The sequence below is a fragment of the Trachypithecus francoisi genome, unplaced genomic scaffold (genome assembly GCF_009764315.1).
Source record: "Trachypithecus francoisi isolate TF-2019V2 unplaced genomic scaffold, Tfra_2.0 Lachesis_group10, whole genome shotgun sequence".
Classification (NCBI taxonomy): Eukaryota; Metazoa; Chordata; class Mammalia; order Primates; family Cercopithecidae; genus Trachypithecus; species Trachypithecus francoisi.
The window spans coordinates 52,005,444-52,026,030 of record NW_022681455.1 but is presented as its reverse complement, the minus strand read 5'-3'; the positions used below and the strand labels follow the sequence as shown (position 1 = coordinate 52,026,030).

Sequence of the window (20,587 nt, the reverse complement as noted above, 5' to 3'; positions counted from 1 at the left end):
CAGTGTGTGTACACCAGGGGGTCAGAATCCTAGGACATCTCAGAATTCTGCTTCATACAAGTAGTATGTTTGAATTTGAGGACTTGGGAAGGTCACTAGACTCAGTCTTTGTGAAAGCGACATTTCTCCTGCTGGCATTGTAGAAATCTGTTCCATGTCTTCCTGGGCTCCATGATATTTCCCTTAAGTCTAAGGAATGGACCTGGCCTGGATCATTTCTGTTCCTGGTGACTTTACTGAGGCTAAGTGGGCTCTAACTGCGTTAGAGGAATTCAGGTCTGGGGTGGCCCCTAAGCAGTTTACTCCATGAAGTAATTCGAAGTCTTGGTAGAATACCCAGCCCTATATTCAGTATTAAACTTGGGGCATGTATAATGTCAACAAGAAGACAGGGAGAAGACTTGGCCTTATCTGGTTCTGATGAAAATGTAAGGAATTTGTGTGGAATAACCCTAGACCCAGAAATATGCCTAGTCAGCGCTTTGCCTTCTGTGAGCTGTGAGCACAGCTCCTCCAAAGAGGCAGGAAAAGAAGAAAAGGGAGGGAACCACCAAGGGGACCTAATTTGTTAGTGTTAATCTGAGACCTACCCATTCTCCTAATTGATCCTTCACTACAAAGTAGCTTGATGCTTCTTTAGCCTGGGAGCTAAATGTAATCAACTTTTGTTTGTTTCCGTAAAAAAAAATTTTTTTGCCCTTGAGGAGATCATTATTTCTATTGTATGAAGATGGTAGCCCAAACATTAGAAGTAATTAGAGCAGATGGCAGTGAATACTTTTATTTTAAAATACACTGAAGCTTATAAGCTGGTTTTCGTTCTCTGGGCTGCTTCTTTTTTCCTCTGCCACCACATATTCATTTTGCTTCCCTTCAGGTGTAAAGAGAGGAAAAAAAGCAAAGGAGGAAAAAAAAGATTTCCTGGCATATGAAACTGAGGAGCTGTCAAACGTTCATAGCAGGGAAAGTACGCTTCTGTGTATTCAATCACTGAAATTAAGTGTTTTCGAAGGCGGTGCAGTCACGGGTCCATTGCATGGGGAAATAACATGTTGTAGTCCATCACTTAAAATGTTAACCTTGTCTCTTAATAGTGACTGGGAACTCAAACACGTGCTGTATGCTCGCTGGTTAAATGGCAGTGTGTCAGCTCTGTGAAAAAGGCTAGCATGTATCTGTCAATCTTCTGATTTGGCTCTGTGTGTGTGTGTGTGGGTGTGTATTCATGTGCATACATGTGAGTGCATGAGTGGCACACACACACACACACACACACACACACACATCTTCCCGCACTTCCACTTGCCTTTCTGTGGCTTTCTGAGATTTGGCTTATTGTGTACTGAAAAATGGAAAGAATTGAATCATTTTCCAGTACTTTAATGTAGATCCTTTACTAAGATGTTTTTGCTTGCAGTCCATCAACTCTCAGGTAGCTGTATTATAATTACTTATTTTCAATTACAGAAAGTTCCATTTTGCACATGTTTTAATACTGATGTACTACAGATATACTATACTGAGCATATTGTAGGTACTGTACTGATAGTATAGTATGAAATAGAATATACCGGGGTCCCCAAACTTTTCCTATAAAGAGCCGGATAGTAAATATTTTAGGCTTTGTGAGTCATGTTGCCTCTGTCACAAACTGAAACCAGTCACCAACAATATGTAAATGAATTGTCATGCCGTGTGCCATGTGCCTATATCAAAATAGTGGGTTGTGGACTGTAGTTTGCTGACCTCGTTATATGTTACTGAGTGTTTTATTTGATTCTTTTTCCTATGACATATGAAGAATTTGATGTCTACCCAGGTCTTTGTGCAGTGTTTCTCGTTGCATCAGTAGAAAGGCCATCTGGCTGTACAGCGTTCCTTTCTCCAGGGCCAGCCGCCCTATCTGTCCTTCTTGCTGCACCTGCAGCACTCTGAACACACTCCTTCTTCAAGGTCCTCCCTGGATAACCTCTGGCTCATACTCTATTTCTCTGCTCCCATCCCAACCCAGTCCAATCAGGGAAGTCCCTGATCACTCCGTACCAAATAGCTCTTCCCACCCTGGCACTTCTGATCCACTTCACCCTGTTTCTTTTTTCCGTCAGAGCACACTATTAGTTTTATATATTTAACCTGTTATCTCCCTAAAATATAAGCTCCATGAGGTCAGGCATTTGTTTTGTGCCTGGTGTGTAGTGGGTGCTCAATAAACATTTGTTGAAGGCAGGGATCCATCTACTCTGTAGTTCCTGGAAAGTAGTCTGAAAGGAGTGTGTAATAAAATGAGATAATACCTGTTAAGTATACCCAGTAAGTGTTGACCATTATTATTGATTAAACCTTACCCGGAAAGAGTAATACCTACATTTTTTAGTTACAAGTATGAAAGGAAAATACGTCTTGGGGAGCCCCAAATCACTAAGCTAAAGGGAAAAGTCAAGCTGGGAACTACTCAGGGCAAACCTGCCTCCCATTCTAGTCAAAGTCATCCCTCTGCTCACAGAGATACATGCAGATCTGATTGCCTCCTTCGAAAAAGCTAATCGGAAACGTAAAAGAATGTAATGCAATCCTTTCTTTGTCTCTCGTCTCCTTGTGACCTGAAAGTCCCCTCCCCGCTTCGAGTTGTCCCAGATGGAACCAAGGTACATCTTACATATATTGATTGATGTCTCATGTCTCCCTAAAATGTATAAAACCAAGCTGTGTCCCAACCACCTTGGACACATGTCATCAGGACCTGCTGAGGCGGTGTCACGGGCATGCATCCTCAACCTTGGCAAAATAAACTTTCTAAATTAACTGAGACCTGTCTCAGATATTCAGGGTTTACATAAGGATTAGTGATACTGTAAGTAAAATGTATAGCATTGTGCTTGGGACATTAGAGACATTCAATAATCAGCAGCTATCATTATCATTTTTTTTCTCCCACAAGTGGAAAGGTCTTTGGACTTAAAATTCAGAAGAGATGCTATTAGAGGAGATTTGAAGATTCAAATAGAGGAAAGGATAAAAGAAGACTGTAAATTTGTCCTGTCTGTAGACTTTGAAAATCCTCTGAAGCTTAAGAGTGCTAATAACTTAGATATATGAAGCACTGAGGTAGTGTCAGCAATCTTTGAGAAATCGCAGAGGATAGGAAGTGTGTAGAACCGAGAGATAAGACAATGAACTGCCCGATTTTCTAATGATGAGAAAGGGTCAATTTGAACTGGGCAGGAATCTCTGACAAAAAGCACTGTTGACATTTCTTTGAGTAGTCAATGTGCTACACAGTGGAAGGACATTCTCATGTTATCTTGTAATCGAGGGGTTTATAACCACCGAGAAAAGAAAGTGATCACTTAGAGCCTGCATGAGGTCAGTAAGAATAAATTATGCCAAACTAATTCAATTTCCTTTTTGTTTCCTAAAGAGTTATTAGATTATAGGTTAGGGGCTCTATTCATAATCCTGGATTTGTAGATAGTTGACTTTTCTACACTATCTTTTGTTTTATAATCAGCTGAAATAATCTCAGCTTGTGTTATCTGTTGTGTCCAGATTAAAAAGAGAAAATGATGCTTAATGCATTTGATTTCCCCTGTAAGGCTGTCTCCACCATGGTCAGCCATCTAATCCTCTGAACTCCCATAGCATCTTGGTTATGCCTTTAATTATTGAATCAATCACACTTTAATTATCTGGCTATTTGTATTTTTCTAAATGATAATATAAGTACCTTAAGAACAAGAATGAGGTAACTTTTTTTTTGGTGAGAAATGCCTTTATATTAGCTCATACAAAAGGATTTGGGATTTTAATTGGCCGATAGGTTTAAATATCATCCAACATTATAGTTCAACTGTTAAAATAGCCAAGAGTATTAATTGGGAGAATAAATGTTATTTAATGAATAGTATGAAGACACTCAGCTATTTTGGGGAAAAAAGCAAGGAATAAAAACAAGCAAAAAGTATAAAACTTTCCATCAACATAAATTATAAGTTAGTTGAGGAGTAACATGCAAATATAAAACCCACCAATCAAGAAGGACATTTAAGTGATATTTATGTCAGGATGAAAGAGGATGTTTTATCTATAATGTAATGAAGAATGTCACAAAAAGGTAAATAAAGTTGGTTTCGTAAAAATTAAAACATTTCAATTTAAAGAAGAACTGAATAAAATTAAATTATAGCTTCATGTCATATTATTTCAGTTATTAAGGTATTTTTCATTATGGCATCATAAGTCCAAATAAGAGCTGACCATTTATTCATTCAAACATATTTTTGGGGTAGCCAGTAGATGCCAGGCATTGTTGTAGGTACTAGGGATACAGCAGAAAACCAAGACACTCTTGTGAAGCTTATATTCTATTAGGGGTTGACTGATTAGGAATCAGTATACATTGTATTAGATAGAGATGAGTGCTTTGGAGAAAATAAAGAAGGATACGGAGTGGAGAAAATGGTTACAGGGACTTGTCTTTTCCTATTTCCAGGATTTGGATGCTAAGGAAGAAGACATTCTGGTGAGGTGTCAGCACAGTTCTTTCTTGTCCTTGTCAGTCAGGAGATATTGTGATTAGAGAGATTCCCATACCCCACCTCCTCTGCCACCCCAGCTCAATGCATACACTCACAAATAGGTCTTTGCTTTGCCGGGTATTCCAACTTGCTGATCAATGACTTCTTTCAAGATAACTCTGGTGGTGTTGCAAATACATTTAAGGTGACATGTAAGATTTGCAGACACTGCACATTCCCTGAAGTTCAGAGAAGTGCTGACGTGCTGTAAGAAGAAAACAAATTGCATAAGCTTCCCAGCGGAGGGAAGAAAGTTTTTTTTCTTGCTTTTTTTGGGTTTATTTGGGGCTATATGCAAAGACGAGGTCATGTTCTGGGCAATTCTTGTATCTCTATTTTGGCACCTGCCCCCATATGCCTATGAGGAAATGATTTTCTTCATCTGCAGAATAAGAATGAGTGATGTGTTTATCTCCAGGAAGAACACTAAAGCTAAAGGCTGAGCATCGTGGGAACTATAGAGGAAAGAGCTTATCTTAGGTGGAAGTAAGCTGGGTTGTTGACACAGAACATGGCCTTCACCAAAAATATGTTGGTATCAACAGAGACATTCTCAAATATATTGACAAAATCTTTAATCAATGCTGTTGGCATTATTTTTTTCTTGATTGGATTGAAGTGACATGGATTGGAGGATGAAAATGTTGGAAGGTGAGCCATCCTTACTGTTTCATGGAGCATTTTGCTGGGAGGGAATGATACCACCAGCTCTGTTAACTGAAAATGTAGGAGAGCTAAAATTCTTATGGCAACGTGCATGTGGTCAATGGATTACACTGATAACTTGCAATCATAGAGATATACCGCTCTTCTACTTCCCCAGGTAGCTGGTAAGCAGTGGAGGCTGCACTGATTTTTAGATTTTTTAGTATTTAGTCATTATTTTCTGTAAAAGCATGAGTACATCAATAAACATTTATACATCTCAAGATATCTTTGTTACGCTAAGGGGAATTCAGGGCACAAAGAAGCTTAGGGCTCTTGAAACTGAATGCTTAAACACCTGTATTCATTTGACATTGGCCACATTGACTAGAGAAACTTAAGGCAAAAGAAAAAATTGGCGAACGATTTTATGAGATCGAATTTGAGTCTCAGGTTCCAATTAAGTAGCACTATTCATCATTTGATTTATGTTTAAACGGAACTTGAAAACATGAAAGGAATGTAAATGTTTGAGAAGACCTAGGGGATATAGCATTTTTAAGGTCTTAGCACCTGTGTATTCACCTATTGCATTAGGAAGAGATGTGTGTGTGTGTGTGTGTGTGTGAGATATCTGTAAAAGCATGTATGGCACCAGCGGGTATAAGATTCATTTAATAAATTATTCAAAAACATTTATTGAGTAACTACTATGTGCTAGACATCTTTTAGGGAGGTGGGGATATAGCAATGACCCAAACCAAGTCCCTGCTTCATTTGAGTAAGCTTAATAAGTGATAACCAAATATTCAAGGAATTGTATTATTTAATACTAGAATGAAGCATTATTAGGGGAGAAGGAATGATTGGGGGTGCTTTTTAAAAATAATAATACAGGTAAGGAGGTGATACTTGAGCAGAGGCATGAATTAAGTAAGGGAGTGAGCCATGCAGATCTTTTGGGAAAGAGCATCCTAGGAGAGGCCACAGTAAGGGAAAAACTTTGGATGGATGTTTCCTTTTCGTGATTCCAGTTTGCCTCCATCACTATGAACTTTGACACAGCATTTAAACACTTTTGAGCCTTCGCTTTCTCCACTGAAAAGTAGAGATAACAGTATTTGACCTTTCCACCTTATGGGATGGGATGAAGTACAGCAATCTTTGAAGGCTGACAGGGTAGGCCAAGAGGTTATAGCACATGGAAGGCAGCAAATGGCATAAGCAGGTACTTCAGAGCAAGAAAGTCTCTAAAGCTTATTGAGAGCTAGATAACAGATATCTGTGCTAATCATAAAAATTTAAAAATGTTCTCATATTAATTAATGGATAACACCATGAAATAGTCTACCTTTGACCCACTTAAATATCTAACTAATTTCTAATTGTTCCAGATCATTTTAATGTGTGTGTAATGAGCCCTGGTTTACTTCATAGTTCTGTGACTGGGTTATGGATCTGACCACCAGGTTAATGTCTCAGAAAGGGTTATGCTGCTCACTTTTTCATATTTCTTATAGTTCACCAACACATCATCCTTCCTAGCTTGCTTGTCTTTGGGTGATCCTGGACAAAGATCCTAAGCTTTGGATGTTGGTTTGGAGAAAACTTCTTGGTTCCTTTTAAAGAGTATCTCCTTCCTCTCCAGGCCTTGCTCTGAATTGATCCTTAAATGTTGATGCAGAAGTGTCATCTGAGGGAATCATTAAAATTGTAGATCTCTGGGTCCCAGTTCTTGAGCTTTTGATTCCATAGATATATGATGACACTAGAGGAATCTACATTTTATTAAGCTCTAAGGAACACTGCCTAAAATAGCATCTGTAAAATTATGGGATAGGATTTTGCTAGAGTCCTTTCCATCTCTGGCCTTCTGGAAATCCAAGATTTTTCAAATGTCCTTTTATCATGGCCTCTGAGCTGACAATACAGATAACCTGGTTCACCCTGTTCTGCAGTTTACTTTACCGTCTCTGTTTTCCTCACCTTCTTTCATTCCAGTTTCCTTTGATTTGCCTCCCTTTCCTCTTTCTGTATTCTACAGGTGTAAATTAAAGGGTTATAAGAATGTACAATATATGTAGCCTTATAAGAAGTACTGTTTATTATTTTACCAACCTAAAGCTAGTCCTATAGTGAAATCATCTAGAGTTAAAATTCTCTCCTACTTTTGTAGCCTACAGATAGTCAGCATGGGGGTGTGGTTCCTTCAGTTCACAATGATGCTCCTGTGTCACCTATACGTTTTTCTGTGATACTGGAACTGGTTATCACTATGCCTTATTTCTTTCCGTCTCTTAAATTGTGATGAGTCATGGACTTTTATTTCTTTGCAGATGTAGAAAATGAGTAAATCGCAAAGCCTTCTCAGTGATTGTGTTGGGTCTGCACCTCAGCACTGTTGACCTTGGGGTCTGTATCCTCTTCTGGAAAATGTAAGGCTCTTCTGGCAACACAATTTTCCATCTTCTGTCTCAGAAATACTCTAGAGCACTATTCTCTGAGTAGGTGTAGTTGTCGATATTACAAACATGCCTTCCCTTCTAATGATCTTTTGCCATCTGCCTCTAACACATCATGAGAGGACCTTCTGGGCGGTTTCTTTTTATAGGAACTTGGGCTTCACATTTGGTTGGAATCCGAATGGGAAGAAGACTGGAGAGAGTGGCTTACACATGTCATACGTATTACCTTGAAGGAATCACCTTCTCTATTGTGATTTTATTGTGTTTATCGTAATTATACTTCCACAACTTCACAAGGCATTTAGACATATTTCCAGCCTCTTGCATGAGCTGAATATTGCTTTCTGTGATTTTTATGTCCCTGTTTTAAAAAACATGTGACATCAGAGTGACCATAAATTAACAGGAAAGCCAAAAGTTCTGAGAGAGGGACTGAAGGCTGAGATGGAGAGGGAGGATTTCCTTTTCTGGCTCCTTCTGTCAGTATGGCTCCCTACCCCTCACTCAAAGGTTCCAGGCTGTTTACTTGTCATCTGAAGTCAGTCAGCATTCTGCCTATGCCTGCATGGGCTTCAGCCCTGATGCACCAGACACAGGGGGAAAGGCAACAATAATATCAAAAAAGGCCGAGTGGGAGGATAGATCTGAGCACTTGGGAAGAGGAATGTTCCTATAAAACAGGGACTCTTGGCAGTAGAGCCAGTGAAAAATGATACCAATTACATAAAGCAAAATGCCACCCATCAAGCAGAACATTTTAATTCTCCCTATTCCAGGCTATTTATGACTTTTTGTCCAAGATTCAATACATGTCTGTAAAAATAAATGGAATCAACCTCATCTGTTAGGTAGAATGGAGCCTGTGCTACAGGGGAAAAAAAAGGTAAGAAAACATTACCAGCATGTTATTGGAGAATTCCAGGGGCTGGGCACAGAACTTCAAATATAATTTTGCCTTTCATATTTTTTCCTGTTTAGCTTAGTCATATGAAAGAGAGAGGTAACCAATTTTATGGAGACATTTAAAATATTTAAATTAATTTTACTTTCTTTGAGAAGTTTCTATTTTGATTCAATACTTATACCATCCCACCCCAAATCAATGAATGAACCAACAAACCAACAAACCAGTGAACCAACCAACGAAGCAACGGACCAGCCAAGCAACCAACGCACCCACCAACCCAGCTGTCTGTTTTCCAGGGCAACTTTTCTTTACAGTTCTGCCGGAGATGGTCCCGGACTCACAGCTGGTTTCCTGAAAGGCTGCCACAAGATGGCGACAACGTCACAGTGGAGAATGGCCAATTGCTTCTGCTGGACACTAACACAAGCGTCCTCAACTTACTGCTCATTAAAGGTCTGTGGAGTTTGTAGATTGGTGATATTATTTTATGTAATAATATCACTTGTAGGGGGGAGGGAGGAGGGAAACTTTTTGGATAAGTTCCAGAACTTGGTTGATAATTTATCCTTAGACCAAACTGAAATTTTACTATGTAAAGGAAGAAGTGGTCAGAGGGTTCAAAGTGAAAGGCCTTTCTTTGGACTCTTATAATAAGCACAGAGCTTGATTATTTTAATTTTTCAAAAACAAGAAGGTTAACAGTGTTCTCAAAGAATATGCTCCTTTATTCAAGCACTTTTTAGTCATGCTTATCCAGGACAGCCCCCACAATATAGCAAAATACCCTGAAATTGGTGAACGTTGCTGCCTTTGAAACACCCTGCCAAGAAAGCAATGTCTTCCTGCTTTTACCCTGTTGTGGTTTTGACTTCTTGGTCCCATGGAAAGTCATATAAATAGGCTTTCTTATTGCAAAACCGCCTTTATAGCTCTAGGGTTTAGGAAGTTGGAAGAGGCTGAGATTTCGAATTTCAACTCTACTACCACATCTTTAAATGGCTAAGTCAGTTATTTCACCTCTTTGTGCATTTCTTTCCTTATCTGCTAAATGAGAATAAAAATCATGGCCTACTTTAGTGGCAGAAAATAAGGAATAGTTATCAAAGTGCCTCTGTTCATTGGCAAATGAAAATTACTTGGGAGATATGATTAGTTATGGATATCTGTGAAACTCTGCACTAAAACACTGTTCTTTACGATAAATATATTTAACACACAAACATTCATTCTTATTAAAGTAAGAACATAGCTACATGAGGGGAAAAATAAAATATTTTAAAGGGGATAAACTAATGGAATTTTAATACCTGTCTCTTTTAGACTGAATCAGGATTTAGGCATTTTGTCATTCTCTATTCTGGAAGCTATTTTATTTTTCTCTTGTATAGCAAGGAGAAGTTTTCAGTCAAACCAGTTAATTAGTGTCCTTTAGGGGATAAAATGGTCTGTCAGCTTGGGCTCTTGCCCTGTCTTTGTGTGTGTGTGTGTGTGTGTGTGTGTAGCTAGTGGCTATGGGAATGCCACTATAGACAGTCATCAACTACCTAAGGACCAGCAATGACACAGGAAAATTACAGACCTAAAACCTCATTTCAGAGAAAAGATACTCTTGGCAGGCCTTTAACCAGGGCTTTAACCAGGGCTTTCTCCATATGAATCAAATTCTGCAGGAGGATGGTCCCCCCTTCAGGCATTCAAAGGTCTTGGGCTTATATTGCTACTACCATTTGGGAGAAGTTTCCCAGCTGAAAGTCTTGGATTACTAAATCTCTGGATGTACTGTTACTTCCAGGTAAATAGTGTTGACAGGACCAGAGGCTGAAAATGGAGAAGAGGCATCAGAAGGAGAGAAAATGTAGGAGAAAGGCAGGATAAATATAACATTCATTTGACTTCCCACTCTTAAAGATTTAAATATGTGAGCAATCCCAATACTTGCCCCAACCTGTCACCTTCCCATAGTGTTTTTTCTTAGTATTTCTGGTTTAGGCAATATTTCATTCTCATATTATTTAGATAAGTGAGTTTGGTTTGGAAGGACAAACCCTCATCCTGTGGAGAGGGAGAGTAAGTCATCTGAAGGATCTCCTTTCTCTTGGGGAGGAGGAGTAGGTAGGATGTAAGGCTAAGTAGTAGATTTTGGTTTCTACACAAATAAGATACAGGAATTGTTGGCAAAAAACAGAGCTGCCTAGAGTGAAACTCAGGTTTTTATCATCGAGATATAGGTCATAACTTCCAGAAAGAATGAGAACAGGGCAAGGACACACATGAAATTTTGTTCAACAGATAATTTGTGAATCCTTATTGAGTGGCCTAGGATTGTTATGTGAAATACAAGAAAAAAAAAATGAAGAATAATACTTAATGGCAGTAACATGTAATATTACCAAAGAAAAAATAATTAGAAAGTAAATATAAAAGACTAAAACTTCTGGTTCTAAAACAAGTGATGCTGGCAGTGAGGCCGAATGTATAGTGGGGTAATCTGGGTGTCAATTATGTAAGATTAGAGTTGGAGAGTGGAGAGGAGGTGAAGGGCAGATCATTTATATCTGAGACATATTGCGATCACATAGATATTAACATATACACAAATCAAAGTTTGAGGAAATTCTCCATCTCACTTGTTGGAATTGTATACGTCCAGTGGCTCAGACCAAAAACCATGGAGGTATCCAAGACCTCTTTCTTTCTTTCACCTCCTATGACTATCCCATCAGTGAACCCTGTTGGCTGGATCTCCAACATGTGTCCCATGTAGCAACACTTCATTGGAACTAACCTAGTCTTAACTACCATATTTTTGGCCTAGACCATCTTAAATTGCTCCTTATTTGGTTCCCATGTTTCTGATTCCTTATTTTCGTTAGTAGCAAAACCCTAATTTAATTGGTGGCAACAATGTACTCAGCTGAAATGCTCTGTTTCCTGAACACTTTAGTAGCTAGACAAAGCCATGTGGCTAAGGGCTTACCATGAGATGGAAGAAGTATCCTGCAGCACATCTGAGAAATTTCCAAAAGTAGAGATGACCCAGTAGGAAGTACACCCTATTTTCCCTTCCTTCTTTCTCTTTCCTACTTGCTGGTATGTAAATGTGATAGCAACATTTTCAGCCTCTATTTTGGACCATGATGCTACTTGTTAGTTAGAATGGAAAAGCAGAAGAATAGGAAAAAACCAGGACCCTGATGACTCTGGAGTTTCCATGGTAAGGCATTCAACCACCCTCCTTTGAAATTACTTTTTGTGATAGGAAAACAAGGCTTCATGGGTTTAAGTCATTGATATTTGACTTTTATGATATATGGTAAAGTAAACCACCAGCAGTTTATAGTCAATTTCCTTTAAAAATTTAAGTCAGATCTTATTACTTCTCTACTCAAAACCTCCAGTGGAATCTCAACTCACTGGGAATCAAATCAAAAGTCCTTACTATTATTTAACCTCTGATCCCTTTGTTGACCTCGTCTTCCTCATTCACTCTGCTCTAGTTCTTCTATGAATATACCTGCCTCAGGACCTTTGCCCATAATGTCTATGGCCTGGAATGCTCTTCTTCCACATTTATGTGGCTGGCTCACCTATTTCATTTGCTCTTTGAGAATATATCAACTAATCTGGGAGGACTTGCTAGCCATCATTTCTAAAATTACAGCTATCCCCCAGGACTCTTTATCCTTTGATGTTGCTTTACTTTTCTTCATAGTACTTATCATCACATGGTATATTATCAATTTACTTGCTTATTTATTTATTTATTATTTATTTATTTATTTTTGAGAAGGAGTCTTGCTCTGTCGCCCAGGCTGAAATGCAGTGGCGCGATCTCGGCTCACTGCAAGCTCCGCCTCCCAGGTTCACGCCATTCTCCTGGCTCAGTCCCCGGAGTAGCTGGGACTACAGGCGCCCGCCACCACGCCCGGCTAATTTTTTGTATTATTTTAGTAGAGACGGGGTTTCACCGTGTTAGCCAGGATGGTCTCGATCTCCTGACCTCCTGATCTGCCCGTCTCGGCCTCCCAAAGTGCTGGGATTACAGGCTTGAGCCACCGTGCCCGGCCTTACTTGCTTATTTATAGTCTGTCTCCTCTACTAGAACAAAAAAGGCAAAGGATTTCATCAATATATTTACTGTTGTCTCTTCAGGGTCTAGAACATTGCCTGATGCATGACGAAGTCTCAAAAATTATGTGATGATTGTAGAAAGAATGGACAAGTAAATGATCCTGGGTGAAATTTAAGAAGTATATATTTTAAACCCTTGTTCTCTTAAATACCACTTTTCCCAACTAATTTACTTTCACTGTCCTTAGTTCTCAATGATTACACACACACACACACACACACACGTATGTTTGTATAAGTACACACATATACACTTATATATTCACATATACATATATACATGCACAGTATGTACATACACACACCTGTCTCTATATATGCATATTATGATGAATTATTAGGAATATAAAATCTGTTGGTAAGTTATATTTCTGTTTCTAAAAGGCATTTGACCAAAGTCTTCACTGGTGAAGAACTACAACTCTCAAATATCTGGTCAATGTAACATAGCTGTAAACCTCTTTTAATGTCTTCCCTTGGTCTATAATATGTGTGAAAGTACTTGAAAGATAATAAAGAGCTCTTCAAATATAAGATTGAATAATCATAATCATCATCAACAACAACAATAATAGCAACTCGCTCTCCAAATATCTGTTACTATCTTTTTCATATACATTCACAGTGTCAGAAAAATAGCTGAGTGAAATTTTCTTTAGTTTCTCTGATACCATCTGCAGGCTTAGATAAAGCCTGAGAAATTTCAAGCCAAAAAATAATTTCTTCAAAAGATTTTAACCAACAAAATATGAAATTATAGTGGAAGTACTTTCTCAGCCATTTCTATATTACAAAGAATACATTCTACATGAAGTATATATATATTGAAAGGATTACTGTTAAGTAACAGTGAAACTAGATCACCTAAGAACTGCATTTGGAACTGCTTTATGAAGGTATTACGTCCTCTATATTATTTTTCTATTCATGGAAACCAGCATCCTGATATGTAGAAGACGAGTCTCATACAACAGGAAAACCAACACTTTATCGACCCTCAAGGGTCTTAAACTCTCTGCGCCTTACTCATATTTTCATCTATAAAATAGAATTGACATTTTTTCCTTACACATATGACTTACATAGTAGAAGGGAGGATCATAAATGTTTGGGGGGCAATTGAGAAATGGCCCCAATGTTTTGTGTCATAATTTGTGCTGACTCCCAAACTTAAAAAAATAGCAGATTCTTTTGTGACCATGATAAGCGCTTCAGCTGCATTTATTATTTCACTTTAATTAGAAAAAGATCCAGAACTTTTGTCTACTTACTATCTCTACTACTTCCCTCCTTCGTGCCCTCCCTCCCTTTTAAAAAAAAAAATATTTTTAGGGGTACCGTTAAACACAAAAGAGAATTAACCCAATCAATTAATACTAATGAGCTGGGATGGAAATAGGCATATTGCCTTGATTTAGTTAATTATATTTTCATTCTTTTATGTTAAGATGCCCAATGGCCATAGGCATTGCTGAATTAAAATTTATTATTTTTATTCCAAGTAATTATGATGAGCCATAATCACAAAGAAGGAACGTTACCCTCTTGTCAGAGCATTCTGCATCCCGGGCAAGGATCTTGGGTTATGGTCTGTAGTTGGGGAAACATTCGTATTTCCTGAATGAAGCAATGAATCTCTTTCTGATCTGGTCATCAAGCAGCTTGATGTGAAGTAGTGTAACGATAATGATTAATGAAAGGGTCAATTAGGGGAGAATGAACTCTCTCCTTGGTGTTGGGCTGTTAGGTTTAGGTACTCTTATCACACACACAACACAAAAGAAGGTAACTATGTGAAGTGATTGATATGCTAATTTGTTTGACTGTAGTAATTACTTCATTATATATAATACATATTTATTCATACACATACACACATGAAAACATCCTGTTGTTTGCCTTAAATATATACAATGAAAAAGGAAGGCAGTTTGTAGTTTCTTACTACTCACAATGCTTGTGTCTGAGCAGAAATTTGTTTCCAGTCTCTGTTGCTGCTTAATAGCGCACTGGTTTCCTTTAATGTGATTTTCTATTTTTTGGTCTACTGGTGTATACTAAAGCAGTTAAATGCTTGGCAGTATTTCTAGCCACAAGGAACTGAGTCTGAATCTGGGCTCCACTGCTTCTCTGCTCTGTGACCTTGGGCAAGTTGCAGACCTTCTGTAAGTCTCAGGTTTTTCCTTCCTAAGCTGATACCTGGTTATAATGATAATAACAGTAACAATGAGAGCAAGCATTTATCATTGTTGCATGGCAATATCACAATGTATTGCCTGTCTCCTATGTATGTTTTGAGTATTAAATGAGGGAATATTTGTAAAGCCATTAGCACACAGCCTGGTCCAGAGTAAGAACTCAATTAATGTTAGTTTTTGTTACTTTTGGACTGTCAGAGATAACAGGAGATATGGCTGAATATCAGGCTTAAAATACAATTTTATTTACAGATAGCGACTGCTTCTATATACAAAGCAAACTGGATTACTGAAAGAATTAGCTGGGTAATAAAGACCTTGGATTGCTTTTGCTTCTGTTATCTTCAGAATGCATATTGAAGTGTTTTTCCTTCTATTGCGAGGGAGGGACGGATGGAGAAGTGGATCCATTTGCTTGCCTGCATTCTCCTTGTTACTTTGACTTCACAGAAACATGTTTTTCTGGTGTAGCTTAGAACATGATCTCATTTTCTCTCAACTGTTTTTTTAGTCCACAATTTTGAGGACATTCAGATCTTTTTGAGTCCGTTGCATCTGGGGTTTCTGTGGCATGGAAATGCATATTCTTGGTTTATTGAGGTAAAGCATCTTCTTCTGACTCACTGTCAGGTTCAGTGTAGAATTCCTTCATCCTTGACAAGCATTTGAGGATTTCAGAGTGAGGTTTTAAATGATGAACCTAGCACAGCGTTTTGTTGTTGTTGTTGTTGTTGTTGTTGTTTGTTTTTTGTTTTTGTTTTTAAATCCCAGGGATTGTATACTTGGTTGCTTCTAGTTAGCACTAAGCCAGCCTCAGATTCAGTAGATGCATGCTTCAGATAATGCTTTCCAATGCAGTTATCTAGAAATGCTGTGACACAGAACTTTCCTGAGCCGTTACTTGTGATCTCTTTGTGCATCAGGTCTGTGTGAGTCACTTGGCATTTTACCCTATGCCTATAGTTTCAAGACTTCATAGCTACCAGTTAAGATAAAAAAAAATCTGAAGGCAGGCATAAAAATATGATAAAAATATGATATTCAACAATAATTTATTTTTTTTTTCTAACTGTAGAATATCTTGGTCAACATGAGAGGGTTTTGTGGGCTGGTAACGTTGTGAATTGGTAAATTCAAAATAATTTATCTGCAAGTTGGTTGTAAAAGATGGACTGAATTGCCCTCTTTTGTAGTCAAAACATAGTTACCCTTCAAGCCAGAAGATAGGATGCTTATGTGCAGACAGTACAACAAGGTTGATTCATTGCAGTTTGGTCAGCAAACTGGAGCCTGATTTCAATTTTGAGTCAGTCACACACTCTTTTATGGTTTTGGGTAAGGCTCTGGTCCTCAAATCAATGTACAAAATGGAAATAATGGTGATTCCCTTCCCTGTGTAGGGAGAAAATGTCTTGTATCAACCCCTGCTGGATGTTAATATTGTTTGTGTGTGCAGCTCAGTGGAGGAAGAGCTGTATAGGAATGAGTAAAGTTTCTTCCTCTATTTGGCAGGCATAGTACCCTCTAAGGGGCTGGTCTGTGCCATTATCCAGAAGGGAAGCCTGATGAAGAAGTTAGCATCAGAACTAGCCCGAGTTTTTTTGAAGTCTAATCTTAACTCTTGGGTGTCTTCATGTGCTGGGCTTTTCTTGGTGACAAGTAGGTGTTACTTATTTTATGGGAGGGGGACTTTGCTGATATTCAAAGCTAAGTGGGTTACTGACAGAATTTTTAATTGCTTAACAACTTGAATTACTTTTATATTAATCCTTTACAAATAGAATGTCAAGGTGTATTTTTTCTTCCCTCTACCTTTTTGAAGGCTTATAAAGGTCTAGGCTGTAAACTGAAGAAAGGAAGAGCCAGATCTGTTTTTGCTCACCTTTGTATTGTATTGCCAGCACCATTTTATCTCTAGGCATGAAACAGGTACTCAAATAATTGCTGAATGAATGATAATAAATGAGTTTCTGACCTGAAGAGGCAGATTCATGTTTGTTGAGAATTTCTCTATAATCAGAGTCCTTCCTGGTACCCTCAAATATTAGTGGACTAGTCCAGACAGTGACCAATTTTATTTACTATTTGTGTATCAGGAGATCAGAGACAAAGCCTTTTTAATGTGGGGGACACTTAGCTCTGAGACCCCTTATTTTTCCAGTCAGACAATGGCTTACATTATTTACTCCAGAGAACAGTCCCAGACACACTTGATTAGCCTTAAATGAAAGATAAGCCATTGCTATGAGAAAAGGCATGCTTTCAATAGATGGGCAGACAGACAGAAACATAGATATTGAACAATTTACAGTTTTATGTCTTGACAACTTGGGTATTGTAACATGAAAAATGCTACTGAAAGGGACCAGTCCCTTCCTAGCACAGAAGCTATAATATTTTCAGTAATGAAAGATAAATGTTTCAAGCTTCCTTACTTAAAACCTTTCATTGGCTTTCCATTAGCCTGTAAGTTCAAGTCCAAACTTAATATGGCTTACAGGGTCATGCAGGACTTGGTCTGTCTTTACCTCTCCATCTCATTTGTTCATTAATGATCCCTATATCCTATTCATCCAGACTGGAAGAGGAGCTAGAAATCTGAAGTACTTTTGTATTTGGGATTCTTGTGTAGATAAAAATATGTTGGAGACTGAGCATTTCATTATTATAGTTTCTATACAATATTCCTGGGGTCAGGTAAAGGTAGGAAGTATTGTATTCTCATTTTTAAAAATTAATAAATACTATAAGAAAAATATTGTTAGCTTTTATTTCGAATACAATTATGCTATAGCCAAATCATTTTTATAGTATTCAGAGAATAATTATATTTGGAATCTTTTGAAAAAACAGCTTGCTTAGAGAAGTGTATCAAATTGCAGGCTGGTCAAAAATGGGATTGGGTCAGTGCTAATTGAACTTTGATAAAGAGAAAGGGAAGATTATCTGAATGAACTTAGTAGCTAGGGGGATTTTTACATGCTTGGTACAGACCTTGGGAAAAAGATGATTTTTTTTGTCTTTTCTATTTCTCCTTAGAAATGGCTTTCTTCTTGAGATTTTAAGTGACTTTTTAGAAAGCCATGGAATAGCCGAAGGCCTTGAGCACTTAAATGCCAGCAGCTTTGTTGATAAAATAAGTAATGGTTTTCTGGAGGTAGAAAGGAAATCAAAGTTTAGTTAGGTAGTAATTGATAACGGTAGCTATAATAACAAAGCCATTTACTTACATCTTAGTGTTTGAGTTCCTTTTAATATTTCTGTATAGTTTGTCTTCCACAGATATGTTTACACTTTATAATTAGTACAGAGTTAATACAGTTATAAGGTTACCTTAATGAGTTTCATATTTTGTAGAAAAAGTGAAGAGCTGAGTCTTTATATTCTCTTACAGTTCTCTCTAAAGTGGAACAATTCACTAAAACCAGCACATTTCCATTTACCTGCAGGAGCAATTCAACTTCACCGTGACCTTCAGGAACTGGAGACTCTATTTTACATTTTTATTTCAGTACCTAGCAGAGGGGCTGGAAACTAGTGGTAAATGTTGGTTGAGTGACTAAGGGAATTATTCTTTAATTCCAGGCTTGTATTTTCTCAGCCTGTTTTAGATGATAGCAGACATCACCAGCCTATGGACACCTAGAACAACCACTTAATTTACGGATAGTAATGATTCTCAAAGTGTGGCCCCCAATCGGCAGCATTGGCATCACCTGGTAACTTATACAAACTACAAATTTGGGTGCTCTACAGTAAACCTATTCTGGGAATGAGGCCCATTAGTCTGTGTTTTAAGACATCCAGATGATTCTGACTCATGTTCAAGTTTGAGAACTACTAGCCTAAAACAATACAAGGAACCCTATAGAATTGTCAGGACTAGAAGCCAATTAGCCCGGACCAACTACTCATTTCCCAAACGCTATGAGACCTTTAGTAAAGAACAGTGGAAACTTGGCTGGCCACATTGAATGGGCTTATCTTTTTTTTTTTTTTTTTTTGAGGCGGAGTCTCGCTCTGTCGCCCGGACTGGAGTGCAGTGGCCAGATCTCAGCTCACTGCAAGCTCTGCCTCCCGGGTTTACGCCATTCTCCTGCCTCAGCCTCCCGAGTAGCTGGGACTACAGGCGCCCGCCACCTCGCCCGGCTAGTTTTTTTTTTTTTTTTTTTTTTGTATTTTTAGTAGAGACGGGGTTTCACCGTATTAGCCAGGATGGTCTCGATCTCCTGACCTCGTGATCCGCCCGTCTCGGCCTCCCAAAGTGCTGGGATTACAGGCTTGAGCCACCGCGCCCGGCCGAATGGGCTTATCTTGAGCATAGCATTTTTAGTTGGATGCACAGGTCTCTACCCTGCCAGGGAAATCTGAGTTGGTGAAAATGGTTTCTCTCAACTGCTATTGTTTGCGGCTCTGAGTCAGTGATTTTATTTCATATATATATATTTCTCTATATTGCTCATTTGACTGCAGTACCAGGCTAATTAAAGAATTAGTATGTGGCATCCATTCTGGGGAGGTGTCTGATTCTTTTCCTGCATCCTGTGAACATTTTTGCAAACACTTTCTAGTTCATATTTTCTTTTTTTAATCAGGCAGAGCCATTACAATTAAAATACCGTTAAAGTGATTCTGGCAAGTATTGCAATAAGCATGTTTTTTAATTAAAGGAAGAACAGGGGGATGCATAAGCAGTATCAGCTAAAGGGGAAAATTTCTTCTGATATCTATTTTAATTGAAATTTTGAAAAACGGGAAAAACAGCAGCAGCAGCAGCAGCCTCTGCTTCTCTGTGTGTGTGGCTCCATCCCAGGTTGCTAGGTTTAGGTATTCTGTGCTTGATTAATTAGTAGCCAGCCAGAGAGTCCATTCCCTTCGCCCCCATTCCTTAAAGCCTGATTTATGCCTCACATCCCCCATGAATATGTGAGGGCTCAGGCATCTATTTCCTGAGCTGCTTGTGGATAGGATTATGGAGCGTGGACTAAGCTCTTGGGGGCTCTCGTTTGCCAGCCAAATTGATTTTCCGCCTCTCTGGCCGGGGACAAGCCCACCTCGAAGGCTTCCCAGGCTCTGCTCCAGTGGATCAGGCACAAGTCTAATCCGGATCTTGCCAACAAAGGAAGCTGTGTGCATCCCTGTCACAATGCAGGTTTCTTTGAGCTGTGGATGCCTTCTCTAAATGCCCCTTTTCCCTCCTCTTTCTCACCTTCTCCCAGCTCCTGCTTCCAGAGCAGCACACTGCAGTAAGGTACAGGGATATCCCCCAAACTCTGCCCAGATCACTCAGCCAGCTCTCCTTACCCAGGCAGAACAGGATTTGTCCATCTTGAATTGATGATTGTCTATAATTCTCCAGGGAAAGGGAATTCCACAGGCTTCCTCAACTATCCATTTGACTATTTAATAATTGAAAGGTAAGAAGATATAGACTGCTAAATTTTTTTAAGAAAAAATGGTGAATTGGGGGTTAATCAATTCAGGCAAGTAAATTAGATAGTTTACATCTAAAAATTTAGATAGTTTAAGCTTTAAGTAAATGAATTATCTAACTTGGTGATACAGATTAATCTAATGAATTGGGGTTCTCAGATCCCTCCCTGGTCTTGCCACCATTTACCTCTCATTTTTCCTCTGTTTAAAAATAGAATCACTCTCCCTGGGTTT

At 38.5% G+C, this 20,587-nt stretch overlaps 1 protein-coding gene across 1 annotated transcript in view; it reads left to right on the top strand.

Moving 5' to 3' along the window:
* The window catches only part of PKHD1 (PKHD1 ciliary IPT domain containing fibrocystin/polyductin), a 477,374-nt gene that overhangs the window by 125,419 nt on the left and 331,368 nt on the right, over positions 1 to 20,587 (top strand). The window contains 1 exon segment of the mRNA XM_033217424.1: positions 8,888 to 9,044. Coding sequence (XP_033073315.1) covers positions 8,888 to 9,044 — 157 coding nt within the window.